Genomic DNA, 22,209 nt, shown 5'->3' on the forward strand with positions numbered 1-22,209 from the left:
TCCGCGCTTCAGTCCGTCGCAGACGACGGCAGTCATGACCGAGGAGCTCTAGGTTGGACCTACATCATCATCCTGACAGCAAGAAAACATCAGAGTCTTTTTTTTCTTTTTCTCCTCCTCTTGCAACATCCACCACCAAGCCACGATGAAGACCATTCTTGCTGCCTACTCTGGCGTCCTGAAAGGTGAGGCACGGTGAGCCTCCTACCTGCACACAGAGAGAAACAGGTGGTTTAACAAACCGAGAGTAGCTCCTAGAAGAGCTCATAGTGGGACTGGAGACGCTCCACACGCTAGTTTGATTGTCACTGCAGGAATATGAGAATAAACCAGCGTGCTTCCAGATTTAGAGGGAAATTTAGACTTAAAAAAACGTGACAAACTTTTGTTTTTCATAAAAATTCTGCAACTTTTTTTTTTTTTTTTTTTTTTTTAAACTAAGTGAACATGAGAAAAGTATTGTATTTGTTGTAGAGGTATAACTAGATGCCACACTGTAGAGTGCTACAGTGTTTGACATCTGGTCTGCTAAGCCTGGCTCTACATGCAGGCAAGTCATAAACTGACATTTCACATTTAGAAAGTTTGCATTTTCATCTACTTTTAATGTTTCATATTTGGGCAAATTCAAGATTTATTTTGTCAATGAAAAATGAGAACAAGTGTTTTTTCTTTTGGGAAACTGTGGCTGTGTAATTGGAAAGACCGTTGTTGTATAATGTAGGTTTGATAGTTGACTCTGTGGGAAATTCTTATATTATATTTATTTCTATTTTTTCTCTCCTGCTGTGTGTGGTGAGACAGATACTTTTAATTTGAAAGTATAGTGACAGCTCAGGAAAGCTGTCACAATGATGTGTTCAAATGCTTTAAACATTTCTCTTGTCACGTGCTTATAGCTGAGCTCTTTTTAAGAACTTTAAACTTTATCTATTTCTTTTTTTTTTTTAATGTTTTGTCTTTATGTAAAGCACATTGAGTTGCCTTGGTATGAAATGAGCTATATAAATAAAGATGCCTTGCCTTGCCTTAATTCAGTACATACATGTCAGACCAACTTGTTCTTGGTTCTCCAGCTGTACATGAGTCTGGTCGTGCAGTTATAGAATCATTTTAAGTTGATTTCACATATTGACAAGCACATGGTTCACCTGATTGCTCCGTCAGCCAGAGCCAATAGTTGCTGTGCACCTCTTTGTTTGACTTGGCTCGGTTGCAGGACTCGGCACACTGGAAGTTGGCAGATTTGTCCTGACCAGCTCTGTCCGACGGTCACTGGCACGGATTCAAGCAGTGTGACAGCCCTAAGGAGCCGTGTAGCTTCATAGTTTACACGGGTATTACCCCCATCGGCTCGGTGCTGCTGGGTTATTTTCAGTGTGCACAGATGGGATTAGACAACGGTGTTTTCCTGGAGGTAGAGATCTTCTTCTTACTGGGCTCTCGGTGGTGTGAGCTTGACTAGCTTTAGTTGCCCTTAATGTGTCGGTTGCTTCATGCTCCCTTTTTGCAACACTGTCTCGGCTTCACTTTCATGGGCTGAAAAGAGCTGGTGAGTAGCGGAGGCTGGAGTGTGTGTGTGTGTGTGTGTGTGTATCGATGCAGGGCGGCTTGGTTGCACAGTTCTCTTGGAAATCATTAATCTCTGTGTTTAGTTTGATGTTCACCTCAAACTAGGAGCAGGAAAAGTTTGCTACAGCAGAGAGTGTTTTAGCTGCAATTGTTCAGTTTGATTTCTCATCCTCTGAAGCTCCTTTAACTGTTCAGCAATCCACTGACGAGCTTTGATCAAACTCCTTTCTTCTTGTCTCTTCTTCTCGTCTCTTCCTCCCCGTCTCGTCTCCAGGCACCGGCTCCACCATCCTCTCTGCCCTGCAGGACCTGCCTCTGGCCTGCAGATCCAAGATGGAGAAACATCTGCAGGTCATCTCTGTGCTGCAGTGGGTCATCAGCTTCTTAGCTCTGGGTAAATAATATTCTAATAATGTTGTTTGTGTTGGTGCCTCTGTGCATTTCACTTAATCTGTAAGAACGCAAAGAAACCTGTAGTTAGTCTCATTAGACTCATGATAAGGAGGTCAAGGCGCTAAGCCTCACACACACTTATTTAGGACTTCTCTGCCTTCATAAGCCTTTGACACAGTATTTTAGCTAGATAATTTAGATACTTTGAGTTGAATCGGGTTTCCTCTCCTCTCCCTCCTCAGGTGTGGCCTGCACTCTGCTGTTGATCTACATGTTCTGCACTGACTGCTGGCTAATCGCTGCCATCTACACTGCATGGCTCATCCTTGACTGGAACACCCCAAAGCAAGGTATTGCATTTTAAAGATGTCACTCAAAAGCTGATTCTCACCTGCAACCTATTAATTCAATATTGACCACATTACCAGAATAATTAGGAAATATTAGAAAAGAATGCAACAGTCCTGAATATTCTCCAGCATTTTGTTGAATGATGTGTCCATAAGTCTGAAAATATGGCCTGGGAATTAATGATTACATTGCAAATAACAGGATTGTATTATCTAAGCACTGGGTAACACATTTTGCAGTGACAAGCACTAACAATGACTGCATTATGTTTAGCAACATTTTAGGTAATTGACCTATGGTTTGAGGAATTCAGGCAAAAAGATAAACATTCACAAGTGAGGATTTGCTTCTTTTGTAGTGCAATTTGAAGACATCAACATGGATATTTTTTATTGTAAGCATGAGGCCAGTAAAGACAACCCAAACTTTAATCTGTTTTAGAGAGCCTGCTGTAAACATGTGGCGATGTGATGTGACAGTTAAATCAATGCAGACTGACATAAATGTGAATCTTTCCTTTAATCGCTGATGAAATTGCGGCTAATCTGTTACGTTCTCTTCAGGGGGGAGGAGGTCCTCTTGGGTGAGGAACTGGACCGTGTGGACGTATTTCAGAGACTACTTCCCAATCAGGGTAGGCTATTCCACCATTTTTACTCCAGTCTTTAAAAATCAAGACACTTTTGATGTGTTTCTGTCTGGTAGAAGAAAGTCAGGGCTCTGTGATGTAAGTTTGTTCAGGGATCTCACAGGTTCGATATGTAGATAACGCTATCGGGGGTGGATCTGTCTGCTCCATGCTGCTCCTCCTTGATGAAGGCATGACGCATGTTAAGACTTTCAGACTTTGTCCGGCCTGATATGCTGAGGAGCTGCGCTAAGCTTGTTTTCTCCTCAAGTATTCACACCCCTGAGCATCTTTTAGATGAGGCTGGATCATTAAAAAAAACAAAAAACACACACATGCACTGTATGCAGGAACAGTGGTGGTACATGATTAACTTCCCCTGCAGAGGCCAGATGTGTGTTTAAAGTGATGCATGATGCAGTCAGTCATAGGTTTGCATTGAATCTCCACTGTTGTACAGACTGGTGCATTAATCAAGTAGTCAATCAACCATAAAAATAGTCGGTTACAATTTTTGTGATAATTCACATTCACATTCTCTGTTTTCAGATTTTCCACTAAAAATAACTGTTTTATGCTTTATATTATTGTACATTCAAGGTTCCTCAAATATATAGCGTAACTTTATGGTATATCATAGAATCCAGACACAATATTTAATCAATCAAAAAAAAAAATCATGTAGGGGGAAAAAAAAGTATTTAGCATTTGGTCTAATCTAATTTGTATTCCTCTCTGTTCGTGGATTAGCTGCACTTTGTTTGTCTGTCCTCAGAATATTAATGAAATGCATCTTGTGTGATTCCATAATTTTTCCTGCGACCGTGTTTAAATGTATAAAAATCTGAATAAAAATCATAAATAAAATCTTGTGATCAGATAACTGGGCTCCTTGTGCTCAGATAGTGATGAGTTTATCTGTCCTGAGAAGTCTGCAGGCTAAATCCTGCTAATAACTAACTTCAGTTAGTTATTAGCAGCAACTAATAGAAGATGAGTTGTGTGGATGAAATTTAATCCGTGAGGCTTTTTTTTTTTTTACTGCCTCTCAAAATAATCAGAATATATCTATTGGGTCATCGGTTGTCTGTAGGGCAACTATTCTCTATCTACCACAAATGACTATTAATTATGTGAGTTGGAAGCCGACTGGTCAAAGTCTGATCCACCCTTAAGTGAGGACAGAGTGTGACTGTTACGTGAACGTGAAGTCTCTAGACACAAAGACTCTCCTGTGATATTAGAACAAACGTTGTCTGGCCTTCAGCTCTGTAGAAAAGCTGTCAAGTGCAACACCTTTCACTGGTTCCTCTGTAATCCTTCACATCTGCCCTGACAGTTGGTCAGGTGGTGTGACCTGTCAGTGGTACTATGGGGATCTTGAATGTGATCTCCTTTTGCTAATGTGGGTTATGCAACTGTTGTGTGTTTGTCTTGCTACCAAGGGAGCTTTATGTACACATTGTGATGGATCTAAGTCTACGCTGCAGAACGGAGCACAGTTAAAGCGAGACGTTTAAGTGTTGCTGAGTGGTTAAGATTGCGCTTACAGCTGCACATCACGCATACTGGGTCATGGTTTTATGACTGTACTTGAGCAGCTGGAGCAGTGTGTCAGGTGTGAGCTGATAAGGATGTTCTTCCACATCTAATAATTATGATACTGTAATCATTTATTATACAGCTCCTAAAACACATGTTATAAAGTGCATTTAAATAAACAATAGAAGCGTGGTTATCTACTCGAGCCTTTTTCAGCCTCTCTCCTGTCAGATGGACTGAATCTGTCTGTGTGCACTGTGTGTCCCCCTCATATTGAAATCGGCCCCTCACTGGTTGTCTTTGTGCTCTCGTCCCTTCCAGCTTATTAAAACCCACAACCTGCTGCCCAGCCGGAACTATATATTTGGCTACCACCCGCACGGCATCTTCTGTTTTGGTGCTTTCTGTAACTTTGGCACAGAGGCCACCGGCTTCTCCAAGAAATTCCCGGGCATCAGGCCCTCCTTGGCGACCCTGGCGGGAAATTTCCGCCTGCCTGTGCTGCGAGACTACCTGATGTCTGGAGGTGAGAGGATTTTTTTTTCTGACATCTCGTCTGTGCTCTTGAAATGCCAGAAAGCACACTGGTGTATCTATCAGAGACCAGACCTTTGCCCTGTTGCACAGCTGATAGAGCTTCTGTTTACATGGATGTACTGATTTTACTGATTTATAGAGCTGAAGCTGTTCTGTCCTGAGGGGCTGTTTACCATAGATGCGTACATACCCCCCCTGAGGTCACTGTAGGTTATTGTACCTGTTGTTTCAGTGGGTAGATAACCCTTATTAGTTTATCTCTGTAACCTTTTGGTGGTAATGAGTAATGCAGCAATCTTCTTAGAAAACCTTGTTGTTTGAAACAATGTTTTGAACATGGTTAGTTCTGTTTTTCTGCTTTTCTGCAGAAATGCCTTAGATACAATAAAGCTCAAAATACTATTGTTGTTATAATTATCATAACTTATAATTATTTGTATTAATGATCTAATTTCCTGCTATTCTAATGATCTTTGATTATTTTTACCCCCCTCGCAGGTATCTGCCCAGTGAACAAGAACTCTATCGACTACCTGCTGTCATGTAACGGGACAGGAAACGCTGTGGTCATTGTTGTCGGAGGAGCAGCCGAGTCTCTGCACTGTGCACCGGGCATGAACGCCGTCACCCTGAAGAATCGCAAAGGCTTCGTGAGGCTGGCGCTGAGGAAAGGGTGAGCTGGCTGTGCAGTGCAACACTCACAAAAAAACACAAGGACACGTGGTGCAGCCTCAACATGGCCTTGACTAAAATCTGTATTTAACATTTAAATGTCATCCTCAGGGCCGTAGTGACTCACTGGAGTTATTAAAACTCTGATTATTATTCTCAAAATGGTTGAAATTACCTCACAGAGCACATTACCAAACTTTTAATCAATGTTTGGAGCTCTTTGTAGCATGCAACACCCTTTTGGACACGTCTGTGTGTGAGCTGGCACTGGGCTGTGTATTAATCACTATAAAGGGAAGTGGACCCAAACAAGCCTGATACCCTCTTAGATATATAGCTGGGGGATTATCACTGGGTGCACCTTGTCCAAAGAAGCTTAGAGCCTGTTAGAAAAGAGATGTAGTTATGCAGAACTTTATTCATAACAGTGAGGTTTACATTCCAGCAGAAATAAGCTTGGTCTGTGAATGTAGGTCATTTTCTGGAACTTTCACAGCTTTGTTTTTAATGGTTATAAAATCAAGATGGATGTATAAACCAGTTATGTAACAAATTACACTAAAACTATTGTATAGGTATTATATAGGCTAGTACTGTACAGTAGTTTCTATGCTAAATAGGCCTACATGTCTTTTTACCTTGTCCCACACACAATGTACTGTACCTTTAAGTCACATTTATGCAAATATAGCTGTGAGGAAAAAATCTAAATCTTATTATAAAATCTTGATATTAAAAATCCAGACATGCAATTGTGAAAACATTTGATTGTTTAAAAAAAAAAACAGCTGTCTACCTCATGACTTCATGCGTGGGCCTCGGCCCCTCTACACTTAATGTACTGCATAAAAGCCTTGAGTCACACAACATCACTTCTATTGATTAAAAGTGAAATATTGGTCAAACTGAAACAAGCAAATAATTCAACAACATCAACCATATAATGATGATGACGACAGAGGACGTTTAAAAAGCCCTGTAGGGGAATTGCTTCAGATTTTGGTCAATAAGCGGCAAAATTGTGGAACTTCGTGATTAAGTTGCTTCATGATTAAGGCTATGTGAGGTCGCTGACAGCCTGAGAAAACATGCACCCAAATGAGCAACGTTGGTTTGCCCTTTTTTTATGGCATAGTGTGCAAAAACTGCTTTTCAAAAGGTGTGAAACCTTTGTGTTTCTTCAACAATTGTCACTTTTGGTCAATTTTGGCAGCACCAATGTAGGACAGTGACTTCAAACTCAACATCCCATGAAGGGGTTGCAAGATGAACAAAACCTTTTTTCTGCTTCTGGGCTGCTCACCATCTGTATTGCTGAATTTTGACCCACATATAAATGAGTAATGTCTGTACTATCCCACCAATAACTGGAACTACCATTGTCTGCCTACGTGACAAGTACAGTACCAAATGATTCATGATGATCAGCACGTTGCCGCATTTTTGAAACCATAACAAAACAATGGCATAACAAGTCTGAACAGTTTGTGTTTCAGCAAGAAGAATGAGTGGTGACTAGGCTTCCTCGAAAAAAAATACATGATGTTATCCTTACTGTAATTTCGGTCATCGTGTTTTTAGATGATGGCAGTAAGCAGTCATTGCTCTATGTTGAGGGGATGTTTGCTGACGCCTCCTGTTCCCCCTCAGGTCCGACCTGGTTCCAGTCTACTCCTTTGGAGAGAACGACGCCTACAAGCAGGTGATCTTTGAGGAGGGGACCTGGTGCAGAGCCATCCAAAAGAGATTACAGAAGATCCTAGGCTTTGCCCCATGCGTTTTCCATGGATGTGGTCTTTTCTTTGGCAACTCCTGGGGCATCGTGCCTTTCTGCAACCCCATCACCACCATAGGTATGTTTATACAATCAGAGTTTTAAAAAAAGGTACAGATTAGAGCTATTCTTATGACAACAATCCTCAAAGACTGTATTGATAAAGTTTATTTACACTGTTTAAAGGGATGGTTCACCCAAAATTGAAATTTCTCATTATCTACTCGCCCTCATGTCGACTAAGGGCTGGGAGTCCTCCGTGGCTTCTCTGAGTTACAGGGGGTCTCGGCGTAGCAGTGCATGTCCATATAAAGGTTGCAAATGGATACCACTTTTCTTCGTAACAAAAAGACACACCAAAAAACATCCAAATACGTCCAAATCTCTCGCTATTTGCGCCGGCATCAGTGCGATTACTGACGCTGGCGCAAATCTCGCGAGATTTGGATGGACCAGGAAGAGGAGCTTCGCTACAAACAAGCTTGAAATATAGACTTATTTAATTTTTTTTTGAACAATTTCGCATTTCGGGGCATCAATACAAGACGGACTTTACATACGAGCAGCATGGAGGCATTTGGATGTTTTTTGGTGTGTCTTTTTGTTACGAAGAAAAGTGGTATCCATTTGCAACCGTTATATGGACATGCACTGCTACGCCGAGAATTTTGGGTGATCTATCCCTTTAGCAAACTTAACAGAACAAAGTCAGTATTTGCTTATTCCAGCCTCAGGGGCATATTAATAGTAACACTTCTTCCTGACAAGACAGTTTGATTGGTTCTTTAATTTAATCCTCTGTTTTTCCTTACAGTTGGGGAGCCAATCACTGTGCCAAAAATCGAGGACCCAACAGATGATATAATAGATATGTATCATGCAATGTACGTCAAGTCTCTCCAGTGCCTTTTTGACAAGTACAAGACCCGCTTCGGCCTGAAAGAGAGCGACGTCCTGTACATCCAGTGAAAGAATGGAGCATGGACAGCCTTGTTGAAGCTCTGAACTGTGGTAGCGCCTTCAGCCCTCTCCACCCCCTTCCCCTCCTCCCTGTTCGATCTCGGTGCCCGGGTTGGATTATCTCTGGACTGCAAACTCCACACACTAGCACGTTCGCTACAGAAACCTTTGCTCACTGCGTTGCCTCTCTCACACACACACACACACATACTGTAAGCATACTCTCTCCTCGGGGAAATGGCAGGTTTGAAGTTTAGCAGTCCTTTCCTGCCGCTGCCACAGCCTTAAACAGTCTTGGTTGGACAAAGCTGTACAAAAAGTGTGCCTTTTTGAAGTTTCCATTTGCATTTTCTCAGTCAAGACCTCAAGTTTGCACCCGTTTATGTGGTGCCGGTAGTTGAAGGAGAAGGGTGGTTCCACTAGATGGAGCTGGAAGGTATCATGCAGGACTTACAATCACACTGAAGTGCCAATGTTTTCTTTCACTCGTGAATTCATGTAATTTTCCTTGAGTTCTTTAAGATCCTGTTCAATGCACAAACAATGCAAATGGAAGGTACCACTTTATTTTGGGATGATAAGCCCAAAGGTTAATTTAGCCAAAGAACTATATGTTTTCCCCACACATGCATGTATTTCTACTGTGCAAGCAAGTGCCTGTGATTGTATAATGCCATAAAGTATTAATTGTATTCTATAGAGTGGAGAAGACTATCTCAGGTGCTTATCCCTCAATGAATATTTCTGATGCACTTTTTTTTTTCTATTGCTGATTTACCTTCGGAGAAGTTTTGTCTCAAGAAAAATGCCTTTTGATATGAGATTCTGCCCAAGATGGTCATTGTGTTTGTTGGCTTGAAAACTACAGGAATGTCTTGCATGTTTAGCCAGACAGCTAAAGTTCTGCAACTGAAGAAGATTAAGTAGTTTTGTGGGTGAAGATGAGTACGAGTCCAGCGTTCAGTGCATCAATTTGTAACCTTTCCATTGGTGATAACTGAACAGGAAGAGATTCCCCAGGTGATCCCTTATTGCTGGGAATAAGTTATTTGAGGGTGTCAAGTACTTTTGTGAAATAAGAGTATGAGAATATATATGGAATCATCAGAATAAGTAAGCTTATGTCATGTTGATGAAGATTGCATGAAGATGGGCAGTAATTTATTGGATTGTCACTTGATGTTCTCATACAGGTGTGTAAAGAGCCGGGCGATCCCTGTGCAATTAATTTGCAAGCAATAAACAGTGAGACCCATCTATGTGTTGAATGGCATCATCTGTTGTCGATATTTAAATTAAACTTTTGTATATTTTCAGGACGTCTGTGTTGTGTCGTGTCTTTTGAGACTTTTCTAATATTATATCTTGTTCACACATTTACTTAGGAGAACATTATGTTATGTGATTGTCACAGTGCCAGTGCATTACAGTAGTTAAAGAAGAAGTAAGCGATCCGGTCGTTTTGGCTAATGCTGCGTTCCAGGCAGGCTTTTGAAACCGTAAATTACAGCTTCAAGTCACGACTTACGACTTTGTAGCGTTCCAGGCAACCCACTCGTGTTTTTCCGACCTGTTTTACCTGTGAAAGTCACTATAACGGCCACTCGTAACTTCCGACCCGTGAACTCGTACCAGATCGAACTGGTAAGACTTCACAGGTCGAAAAAACACGAGTTACGAGTTGCCTTGAACGCACCATAACTTCTTGTCAGCCGACGGAGTTGGCAGCCCCCGCCCTCGTCATGGATCTATTGGTCCTCGTCCCTACGTCACCACATTCACGCACATCTCTTGGCTGCACACACAGCCCTTCATGCCGTTCTCTCTCCTCATTGGATAAAACTTGTAGGATACAAGAAAAGTTTTCACCTCGGCTCAGAGCAGAGCAGAGTGACTGAGAGACCCGTGTTTCGGTCCAAACACTCTATGTAAGTGATTGCTGTCAGAAGATATAACTATTTAAGACTTATATTAACACAAAAATATTGTTTACTTCTGCTTTAAGATGAACACACAAAATAACAGATATTCAAACCGACGACTAGGCCTACATGGTTTAAAGGTCTACACCAATCCATCAAAAATAATTATTCCAGATGTTTCCAGATAATAAATTGCAACAATAAATATCAATATAATTGTGGTATTGTTTGGGTTTGAAAACTGTTTGGCTGCATAGCATGACTTTGTGCTGACTAACTGAGAGTCAGTTTTTTTTCAGTAAGATTTGATCATAAGAATATTAAACCTTGTTGTAGTAGAAGACAGAACCAGATTCTTTGATTAAAAATAAGCAGTGGGTTGAGCAGACGCTCCATATGTAGAGGCTATAGTCCTTGCTGCAGTTGGCCCCTGTTCGAATCCCGCATTGTCTCTCTCAACTACTGTCAAATAAAGGCATAAAAGCCCCCAAAATATGCTTAAAAATAATATCACAAAATAGAGATACAAGTAACTTTTGCTTTTAAATGTCATTCCAAAGTACAGTAGATGAATATTACCAATAAAATGTATTTTAAGTATTAAAAGTAATTGAATAAATTAGATTTTGGAGCAGACCCTCTTGATCTTCTTACACAAGCTTGCAGCAACAGTGTCACTGTGATTTCTTTCTTTCTTTCTTTCTTTCTTTCTTTCTTTCTTTCTTTCTTTCTTTCTTCAAACTGTTAGCATATCATGTTCACAGTGTGTGCACACAGTGTGGCTACTCTCAGTGTTATTTTCAGATTACTGTTAAAAATTCATGTTATAGTTTGTAGTTTTTAGTTGGAGCTTTTTGGTATTGGGTATTATCATCAAATTGAGAAGTCAGACAAGAAAACACCGCCCAATGACCCTGCAGAAACTGATCTCTATGTGGCTGATGCTGCCCCCCGATGGTCGCTTAATATTCTGCAGTCAGGGCAATGAAGACCTCGGTCATCCAGTAGAAGAGCAATTTTAGTGTCCTCCAGTGGCTGGTAGTAGTAGTGCAAGTGCATGTACTTACACATTGTAGCCTACTCATTTACAAATATTAGATTACTGGAGTATTTGCACATTATAGTTTTAAATAGTTTACTATAGTTTTCAAGCATTATAGTGTATAGACTTTTCTATACAAAACATGAGATCAGCATTCACAATGTGATAAAGATAGATTTAATAACCCAACAGAATGTTTTTGTGGTTATAGCCTCATGTCTATACTTTACCTTCGTTACAGTGCAGCTTATAAATTAATGCATCAATAATTAAAATTGATCAGAAAAATAATGTAGCATGGAATGGATATTTTGCATTGTCAGTAGCCTACATTTAACTTTCCCATCACAATCCTGGGTCCCAGAAACTTCCTGAAATCCGATTAAATAAATTCAGTGTTTCTGTGTCCAGCTCACAGACACAAAACTCAATGCAGAAATTATCGATCAGATGTCTCTACCGCCAGTGTAACCGAGGCCATCTCTTTTATTTGCTGTCGGTTCATGGTCTAATGTGTGATGTGTGTGTGTGTACTCAGAGGTCAAAAGGGCTGGCGCGAGCCAACTAAGTGCAATATGAGTTTGAATTAGTTGTCGTCACTTTTCGTACGGGCGGCACACTACTGGAGAGATTTACTTGACCGATAGGCTACAGTTTAACTGTCACCTGCATGTCACGCTGTTCTATGCAACTTCCTCATATTTTGCAGCTTTGACAGATTTCAACGGTCAGCCCCGCCCCCAGTTCCGCAAGACAAACAGACGAACCAACCAATAGCAGCACGGCATTTCAGTAGTAGGCCCCGCCCTTTACGTGATGGACGTTCGATTCAGCCAATCAGAAGCCTGGCTGTCGCGCCGCCCAGCAACCAACCAGGCAGAGACGGATTTCCGAACCAAGTGTAGCAAATACTAGCCTGTACTTTGTTTACGTCCTGTTGGTTGGTTAGCTGACAGCTGTTGTAGCGCTTTCTTCCTCAACACAAACTGCCGTTGTCTGTGGACTCTCCCGAGCTTCGTAAACTTTTAAAAACGACTGTCCCGGATGTCGAGGATGGGATGTTTTAGTTGTTGTTGTTGAATGAGGGAGACGCGTTAAATGCCGACAGGAGGATGAACTCCATCACCGGTCGGGTTCTCGCCATCCCCGCCGCCTCTGTCACCAACTCTGGAGCTTCATCCTCCCGAGCCTTACATGTGGAGCTCACGTCCCAGCAGGTAAAATGCAAAGCAAAGTCCCTGAGGAGTTCACTGCATTCAGGTGAACCAAGGGGAAAAACGGTCGCCTCTCTATGTGTTATGTAGTATTAGTTTGTTACAAGTGCTGCCTTGGTAAAACACGGCAGGCCTAGCTGTCAGGGCTAGCTGGCTAGTTAGCTAACAACTGCTAGCTTTGAGATGAATATCCAAGTCAACTGGACAGACAACACAGACACACTCAAGTCAGTATACAGCCGATGTTGGATATTTATGAACCCGACTTTTTTCTGTGTCTTACTCTAATTTCAGCGTAAATATCATCCTATACCTTCAAAAAATAGAGTTACAAGAAGAAGCTAAGTATGCTGCTGCTAAATGGTAACCACCTAACTTGGCATTATGTCAGTCAGCAGCCAGGTGACAGCCCAGCTCATGGGAAACGGTAGCATATGTCATTACAGTCATAGCTTTTTACCCCCTCGTCGAGCTATTTTATTGTGATTTGAAAAATGTCTACAGTGTGTACTTATGTCAAATATGCCAGGCTAAGTGAAAGGTTTCTTAGGGAACCTGAAGAATTAGTATTTCATTCATTCATTCGTTCATTCATTCATTCTTTTACACATGTAAAAAGTTGACAGTCCACTTGAGGAAACACTGTATCTACTGTACTGTATGTTGCTCCACCTTTATTGTGAAAATGTAGGAAGTAAGTTGACTTTAGCAAACAGTAGCCTAAAACTGTAACTTCAACTTCAACATGAATAAGATTAAACATATCGAAGAGCACAATACATTTTTATCAAGCTGCCCTACTGGTCTTTGCTACCACAACTGCTGAGTTTATCATGTGGGTGTCAGTAACACAGCATGGAAATCTAGTTATCCATATCTTTGGCCTTTTCTGCTTGGTCTGGTCTGGTCCATACGTCACACAAATGGATGGAGAGAAAATTCAAACTTATATTGGGACTGCAGTTTTATATTTCCTTGCATCAGTAAATCTTACTCTTTAAGATATGTACCTTGTTTGTGTGTATAATATTGGGACACTGACAGCTAAACCCAGGAGAGATTACCTATATTAGAAATTTTCTGTTTGGGATTTGTGAATGACTTATGAACTTTCTCAAACGTGGTAGGAAATTGCCTGGTACTTCATTTTCCAAATAAAATATATGTAATATCAGCAAGATGCACTATAAACTCCCACACCAATCACCAATCAAGTGTTTGCTCCGGGCTTGCTTTGATTCACTAGAAAGATATTTTTACTATCTCAAAGAAATTTTAGATTATGTATAGAATTATATTGAGCCACTTCTCTTTTTTTAATTTGAAATGGGGAACTTGAAACTTGCATGTTGGAATTAAGATAATGAAATACATTTACAGTAGAATTTACAGAAGTTTGTATAATATAAATTTGAAGGTAGATCCCTGTTATTTATGTCATTCCCAAGGTTAGTCTTATACAGCAATACATACATTGTGGATTTGAAATCATTTAATTAACTATTGTCACAGTTAGTCAGGAGAATAATAATTGTGAAACCTGGGGATTATCTTGTAATTTAAAGAGATACTTTGATGTGATATCTGCTTAATTCAAGAATAGGTTGAGGCCTTTTTCAACTGTTGCAGAGATTTGTCTGTGAAATAAAGCAATAAAAGTTGTATATAATGACAGTAATATCATACACTTTAAGTTCTTTATATAAGGCAGTAGGATTTATTGCGGGTGTCTTGTATTAGACTGCATTAGATTTACCTAGGTATTATACAACTAGGATAAAGTTAACCTTGGGCACTGCATTATGCACTTAGATTAATTCCTTTTCAAAGTGTAGTTTCATACCATTGTCTAGGTTTAGATTAGATAATCCCACCCATGTGAAATTCAGTGGCGTTTCACAAGCTATTTTAAATCTGAGTTAAGATTTAGTTCACCCTGAAGAGTTACTAAAGAAATGTGATGTGTGTATGTTTCTGAATTACAGACATTCAACAAAAGGCTTGTGACCAGCTCAGTCACAATAAGATGTTTTTAATAATTTGGTCAACTACCGGTAGTACAGACCCTAACTTTGATCTACTATGTCCGAGCTTGAGCTCACAAGCATTTTTCTCTGTCAGTGGTCCATATTAGCACACTCTCAGAAATGTACACTGACATTTTTAAGGGGGGGAGGAGGTTAAAAGTCCCTTGTGGAACAATCAGTGTTTTTGTTTCTGGGGCCCTTAATCTTAAAGGGAATCCCATGACTTAGATTTAGTCTCAGTATGGCTGCAGGAGAGAGTCCATGCCAGTTGGTCAAGAAAAAGAAAGTTGTGCTGCTGTGGTGACATGTTCGCCTGGAGCAGGAACTTGCCAGATGCCAACACATGTGTGTGTCCGCACACTGCTTTTCCAAGCATCATTTATTTCTACATGGTTTCCTTTTAACACTTATATCTCTAGGTCAAAGGTAGAGCCTTATGGTGGAAAGCCTTAATGCAGCGGATCGTCTGAACTGTGCATTACTGATGCTCTATCCTTACAGTAACTGATACACTGACCTCTGCTTTTTCTGTTGCTGTCTTATTGTGATTTGCAGAGTCTTGGAAAAAAATAACTTGAGAGCTGATGTTGATACATTTCTCATGTGACTATCATGACTGACCACGCCTGACAAGTTAACTGGCCCCCTTAGTTTTACCATGAAATTGTCAGGCATCTACAGTATTATGTGAAGGGCCGACTGACATTTAACAGGCTGTCACAGCTGAGATTGACTCTAACGTCTGAGAAATGATTGCTATTTCTGGATAGTTCAACATTAGATAGATGGACAATGTGATACTTCATTATTTCCCGGGAGGCATCTCTTTTCACTTCTGTGTCGTCAGAGCAGCGTTAATAGAATTTGCCCACAACCATCACATGATCAGAATGAAAACAAACTGCTCTGGTTTCTGTTGTTTTGTATTACTGTACAGTACATAGATATTTGCTAATATTTATTCTCCTTTTATCCCCCCCCCCCCCCCCCTCTCTCTCTCTCTCCATCCCTGTCCTTATCTTCACCTGCTAAACAGAGACGATTGCGTCATCTTCGGAGCATTGCAGCCAGAAACATTGTCAACAAGAATGGGTCGCCACTGCTGGACACATACTTCACCCTCCACCTTTGTATAGGAGACCGGATATCACGAGGTCAGTGTGAAGACCCATCCCACACACACCTCTCATCCTCTCACTCTCACACCTGGTCACATTGCTTAGTCATCTATGTTCTTCTCAGATTAATTATATGCTTTTACTATGCATTTAATAAACATTCTGCATGTTGTTCAACATTTTGGCAAATTGGCCCATTGCCATAATCCCTATAGTCATAGCAGTAGGTTCGTTACCTTTAATTGTCGGTGCAAGCTGTTTTTAGAACAGCGGAGCAGAGCTGCGAGCTGCTCAGAGCTACGCTACGGAGGCTAATGGGATTTCTTGGTTTCCCTCATCAAACTCATCAAATACTAGGGCTGCCCCCGACCAAAGATTTTGTTGGTCGACCAGTGGTCGTCACTTATGGCGATTAGTCGACTAATCGACCCCCCACCTTGAGGGGGAAAAAAAAATTAAAAATTAAAAAAAAAAAAAAAAAATTTTTTTTTTTTTTTTTTTGACCGCGGTCAGGTTGAGAATTAATTAATTAATGCTCGTGACTCCGGCCGTGTTGGGTCCGAGATTCAACAACAAGCCGGTCGGGTTTCACCGTTATTACCGGCAGAATGCCCGTTTATCACCAATAAACACAGTAGATGAGGAGGGTAAAAAGTTACTGAGCTCAGGCTGTGTGACGGGGGTGCGGGGGTGGGGGTCCGCGGCGTGGAGCGGTGCGGGCATAGACATATGTCTATGGGTGCGGGTCTCTGACTGCAGCGGGGACTATCATGGATCCGCTCCGTGACACTGACCGCCGGTGAGCGCTGTGGGACGGGACCGGGGCTCAGACAGCACCGCTAATGGTGACAGCGGTGATACGAGAGAGAGAGACTGCCGTGCCGTGTAAAAAAAAAAAAAAAAGAAAAAGTGTCACGTCACGACTTCCTGTATCTGGCCCTTCAAAATAAAAGCCCCATAACCTTTCATATACAGTTCAGTCATTGACGTTGGCTTAATTTTGACAAGACACGGCTCTAAATGTTTTTGTTTTTTTTCCTGCGACCAATCGACCAATGAAATTTTGGTCGGCTAATGATTTTTTGGTCGACCAGTGCTTGGTCGACTATTTGGGGGCAGCCCTATCAAATACAAAATCCAACAACTCTAAAACGCTCTGGTGGACAAGTTGTGACCTGCACATTCACCACACTATGAGATAATAACAGAACGTTACCAGAGTTGTTTTCGAGGCAAATGCAAAGACTGTTTGCCGAAAAACTGCCACCAATGGGAACGTGCATCAGCGGTTTTGCATGAATTTACCTCTAAAACAACTCAGTCTGGTAACGTTCCTTTATTATCTCATAGCGTGGTGAATGTGCAGGTCACAGCTTGTCAACCAGAGCGTTGTGGAGTTGTTGGATTGTGTATTTGATGAGTTTAATGAGGGAAACCAAGAAATCCCATGAGCCTCACCAGCTCTCACTGACAATTAAAGGTAATGAACATATTCCTAAAACTATAGGGATTACGGCAATGGGCCAATTTGCCCAAATGTTGAACTATGCCTTTAGGTATTTTCCACCTTTTATGAGCTACGATATGGCCAAAACAGTTAAGGTAGTCATGTGATTTGTGATGAGTGAGCTCGGCCAGTGTCTCAAGCAAAAGTGTGATCGTCTCCAGCAGGAAAACCACCCTGAAATAGAAATGATATACTACTGCCAATGTTTTGACACAACACAAAATCTGCCCCCTTAAGCTGAAAATGTTATCAGATGACACTTAATGAATTTGGGCCATGGACATAGAGCCAGTGAGTGACTCTGAGCTACGTGGGCGAATGTTATGTAGAGATAATCCATTGAGATACTTAATAAAAAAAAAAAAAAAGTGTGACTCCCCCAGCTGTGAATCAGAAAACACCCATAATCTAATTCAGTCACCATGGGTGCTGCAAAACATCCTTACTGTGTGTGGAATCTCTTTACGACTTCAGTTCAAATTGCATTATCACTCAAGTCTTGTGTATCTGTTTTCCTGCTGAGACTGGTTTCAGTTCACAAATTAAAGCGGTAACACTTTATAATAAGTTCACAGAAATACTGAATTCATTATTTATAACACATGAATACTCATTAGTATGTAGCTTATAAACACAGTTAAAACTGTTTTACTCTTCAATGATAAGCACTAACTGTATTTATAAACTACATACTAATGAGTATTCATGCATTAGAAATGAAGAATTCAGTATTAATGCTTAACTAATGCTTAATAGCGTGAACTGTAGTCAAGGACTACGGATGGAAATAAGCGTTCTTGCTAAATCTGGTGCAGCCATCCTTTTATTTCTTTGAATAATTAATGTCACTGCACGCTGTCCTGCTGTAAACTAAATAAACTAAATGAAACTAAACTAAACTACTTGGTGTTACCATACCATACCATACCAAAGCTTTTTAAAAATATATTTGAGGGGAGATTTACCCCAGTTGCTGGTGCACGTGTATGTTTCCTTCTGTTAACCAGGCGTCTTTCATGTTTTTTTTTTCTTAGGTTTTTACAAGAGTGAAGTCATACGAGACTCACTGGTGAGTAAAGTGACTTAAACCTTCAAACTCTTAATGTCTGGCTCCTGGGATTGGCTCGGGATGTTGTCATTACGTGCACTGCAGTCTGCTGTTGCAGTGTGTGTGTGTGTGTGCACTGGCCGCAGTGCCATAATAATAAAAAACAAGCTTCCTGTAATTTCCTGATGCCAAAGCTGGCATTTATACCTGCTGCCTGTTCGCCAGTCCCACATTTACCCTCTGTTGGACTTGTTGTTTGATTTGAACTTCATTTAAACTTTAAAACAGTAACACACAGTCACAGTGATGTGCTGTGAAACATGCTTTGTTGGATAAAATGTCAGACTTGGCGCTACATGAATTAAATATGACATTTGCTGTTCCCCTGTGCAACTTCCTGTCTGTAGTAGCCTATGTTGCTCCACATTCATGTAAGCACCACTCAGTTGCTGTAAATGCATAATTTACATGACATTGATAAGTCGCCCCGCTCTAGATTACCATGTGCGCTTCGGCCGTTTCCCACGTCTATTTACGTGGCAGATGCGGCTTCACAAGAAGCAGCCAGGGATAGCAAGCCATTAGTGTCAGGCCTGCTGCCTAGTCATGAGCTGACCTAAGCTGCTTTCCAGGCATATTACCGTTTAGTAACCTTGGCAAACAGACTGTAAAATGCACTTCTGTCATCTCTCATTCCAGCTTCCTCCTGTTGAATTTTACATCCTTGTTGCTGACATTCGTTCTCTAGCTTTCTGTCTCCTTCCTGTCATCGTTCATCCAGACAAGCATTTCTGGTCCGTCTTCCTGTTTTCATTGTAGCTGCCATGCACTGTGCTGCTTCCGCTACCGACTCTCACTAGTTCTGCAGCCCCTTGGCCTTTGTGAAATGAATTTCTGCTTTTGGCATTTCTTTTCCAGCCTGCCCTTGAAAGTGACCCAAAGAGCAAGAGATTTACTCTCTGATGGAGGGAAATCATACATAATTGAATGATGTGAATGGCTGCAGCGCTTTGTAGAAGTAGTACTCAGTGCTGCCAGTCTGGAAGTTCAAGGGCAGAGAAAATACTGTAGTAGGGATCAGACTTTAAGGTTAATTAAGAGCAGGATGATTCAATTACTCCATAATGGATAGAGGTCACATTATAGTATTGAATTTGTCAGAGGCACCATGCAGTTCTGCTTTCATACTTAGACCCAAACTCTTCAGAAGAGACATAAAAAAAAGAAGACTCCAGCTTTTATTGTCTTGACATAAAAAAAATCGCTCTTGTTTAAATGTATTTTCTTTGGAACAGGGCTGATTTTCAAAATCATCGTTGGCCAGTTATGAAAGTTTGGTCGTGACCTAAGTTCATAAACAAGCGATCTTGCTGATCAGCTATTATTATGTCAGATGTTAACATACTCTTACTGCTAATCCTCATGTGTGTATGTGTGTGTGTGCTTCAGAATCCAACTTGGCGGAGTTTGGACTTTGGCATGCTGCCAGACCTTCTGGACACCTCAGTGTCTTGCTTCGTGGTGAGGATCTGGGGAGGACAGGAGGAACAGTATCAGCTCCTCATAGAATGGAGGGTCAATCTGGACGGCCTCAGATACACAGGACAGCAGGTCAGCACCCGCACAATAAACTACAGTTTCAGAAGGATTCCCGTGTGTGTGTGCAGGACACGTAGGGAGCTACTGTTAAGGATGTGGAGAAAACAGTTTTATAGTTTTATACACATGGCTCAGTTTTCACTGCAGAGTTTACATTTTTGCAAAAGACTAAACTTGTATTTTACCAAATCTAATGATGCATCACACAATTGTTTATCCAAGCATCAGAACACTGTTTATGTTTATCACTGAATTTAAGAAATATTTCAAAATAAAAGATTTTTTAAGTCATTCGGTACAAGATTATACAAATGGGAATCAGAAAATCCTGCATAATAATTCAAATGTGGTTCTACTTAACTGCATCAGCTCACTTCTTCTGTTCTGAATTAACCACAAAGTTTCTTTTTATCGAAGACACCAAAGCTTGTTTATTTCCATTAGAGTGAGATGATATTCTGTACAACAACACACACAGAACATTTAGACTGTTATCAAAAGGAAGATATACCTTTATTTTCTTTGTCTTTCATATACCTTTTCCTATAAATTTCAAGTAAGTAAGTGATAAGTGATTAGTATGCATCTATACAGGTCCAGCATGTTTTGTTTAGAGGTACAAATATAGTTACTGGTACTGGCACTTAACAGTGTTGCACATTGGATCCCTGTTGTGAAGACTGAGCCAAAGCACTCATAAAATATAGTAAAAGAAGTCCGTGTTATTGCCATTCTTTCACAGTGAGAGTATTTTCAAAGCTCGTAAACAGATAGCACAGTCTCTCATTCACATCCAGATGCCTGCTATCCTTTGTTCTGCTCAAGTCAGTCTGCACAATGAGCCTCTCCCGCTTCGCTTTGTCCACAGATTCGATCCAGGAATCCCAATGAGATCATATTTGGATTGAATGATGGCTACTATGCAGCTGACTTTGATCATAAGGTACAGCCCATTTGACCGTCCTCCAGAGCTCCTGCATAATAATAATAATAATAATAATAATGGAATACCCAAATCCTAAACTCGTTATCTTTATCTTTATTTTGGCCCTCTGCACTCATCTGACAATATGTGGCTGTTGCAGGATCAGTCGGAGCGGAAGAAAAACAGTCTGCTTCAGGTGGACCAGAGTTCAGTCAGGAACTCCTACAGTGTTTTTTCTTTGCTCAGGTAAGGCTCACTCCATCATTTCAACAGTCCTCAGTTTACATCCTTCCCCTTTCATATTTTATCTCATGTGCAGTGGATTTCAATTATTTACAAAGGCAGTTTATTTCAAAGTCTTTCTTCAAATAGCTCTTTTATTTAATTCTTTGCATAATTGCTCATGTGATTCGACTTCCAATGAATTCGGCATTTTTTTTGCACTTGTTGCCCAGCAGATGGTGCCACAGGAAAGCCAACATTTAGACCCACAACCAGGGAAGCTCCGCTGGGCTTTGCTGGTCTTTATTTAAAAGCTGCCAAGCCTGTGATCTGCACTGTGTTTTCTGACACATAGTTTATATGTATATATGAATCATTTCATGGGGTTTGTTCATATTAAGATTCCTAATCAACAGTCTAGTGTCACAATTGGGACTGTCTGTGATTTTCATTCTAATAAAAGTACCTGATGATATTGAGTATGATGGTTGTAATATAGATTTACGCCACAAGAAGGAGACAGAGATGTTCTGAGTGAGTTGACTGTAGGTAGGAGAACGTCAATACAGTAATTAAGAACTTGAAATGACACAGAGCAGAGCTGGCATCTGTTGACAAACATACACTTGCTGTTGTATGTTTATATTTAGCTGTGGTAGAATGTAAACACCGGCTTGGGAGTCACTGCAGGGCTTCCCCCGAGGGAAACCCACTGTTAACCAAAGTCTGATCGCATATAGCAACATAATTACACCCAGTTTAGTCTAAATAAATGTAAATTTGGAAGGTTCAAGTTAGACACTGCCAAAATAAGATAAGGATCCTGTCATTAGGAGCATTATGGCGGCTTCAGCTCACATTTTCCTCTCATAAGAATGAAGTAGGGGGATATAAATGCGTCACAGGCCTTTGCTGCGTCAAGAAGAATGAGTTATATCAAAGGCAGCTGAACTGCCCCTTCGTCTACGTAGAAGTGGTCATGGTGTATGTTTAGAAGAGGAGACTATTACTGTACCTCTCCAGCAGTTTGAATCATAACTTTTATGACCCCTGCTCTTACTTCTTCTATTATTGCAGCCCTCTTCCACATCCTCCTCTTCTGTCCACACCCAGTGGGACTCCGTGGAGTTTAACACACTTACATTGATCCCCTTCT

At 40.9% G+C, this 22,209-nt stretch overlaps 2 protein-coding genes across 3 annotated transcripts in view; both read left to right on the forward strand.

Moving 5' to 3' along the window:
- dgat2 (diacylglycerol O-acyltransferase 2) lies at positions 1-9,748 on the forward strand. 2 transcript variants are annotated; one of them, XM_083986839.1, is made up of 8 exons: positions 1-185; positions 1,847-1,966; positions 2,208-2,315; positions 2,880-2,950; positions 4,808-5,012; positions 5,522-5,696; positions 7,346-7,548; positions 8,284-9,748. In XM_083986839.1, the coding sequence occupies exons 1-8, from the start codon at positions 146-148 to the stop codon at positions 8,436-8,438; spliced, it is 1,077 nt and encodes a 358-aa protein (XP_083842965.1). In that variant the 5' UTR covers positions 1-145; the 3' UTR covers positions 8,439-9,748. The 2 variants fall into 2 exon arrangements, with proteins under 2 accessions (XP_083842965.1, XP_083842966.1); XM_083986840.1 differs by having other exon boundaries at positions 17-195.
- Positions 9,749-12,343: 2,595 nt separating this feature from the next.
- Positions 12,344-22,209, forward strand: part of uvrag (UV radiation resistance associated gene) — a 95,377-nt gene continuing 85,511 nt past the window's right edge. Inside the window, exons 1-6 of the mRNA XM_083985925.1 lie at positions 12,344-12,610; positions 15,671-15,788; positions 18,294-18,328; positions 19,757-19,918; positions 20,775-20,849; positions 20,992-21,077. Of these exons, the coding sequence (XP_083842051.1) occupies positions 12,506-12,610; positions 15,671-15,788; positions 18,294-18,328; positions 19,757-19,918; positions 20,775-20,849; positions 20,992-21,077 (581 nt within the window). The 5' untranslated portion in view covers positions 12,344-12,505. The remainder of the gene's footprint in view (positions 12,611-15,670; positions 15,789-18,293; positions 18,329-19,756; positions 19,919-20,774; positions 20,850-20,991; positions 21,078-22,209) is intronic.

Source organism: Trachurus trachurus (assembly GCF_905171665.1).
Source record: "Trachurus trachurus genome assembly, chromosome: 14".
Taxonomy (NCBI): Eukaryota; Metazoa; Chordata; class Actinopteri; order Carangiformes; family Carangidae; genus Trachurus; species Trachurus trachurus.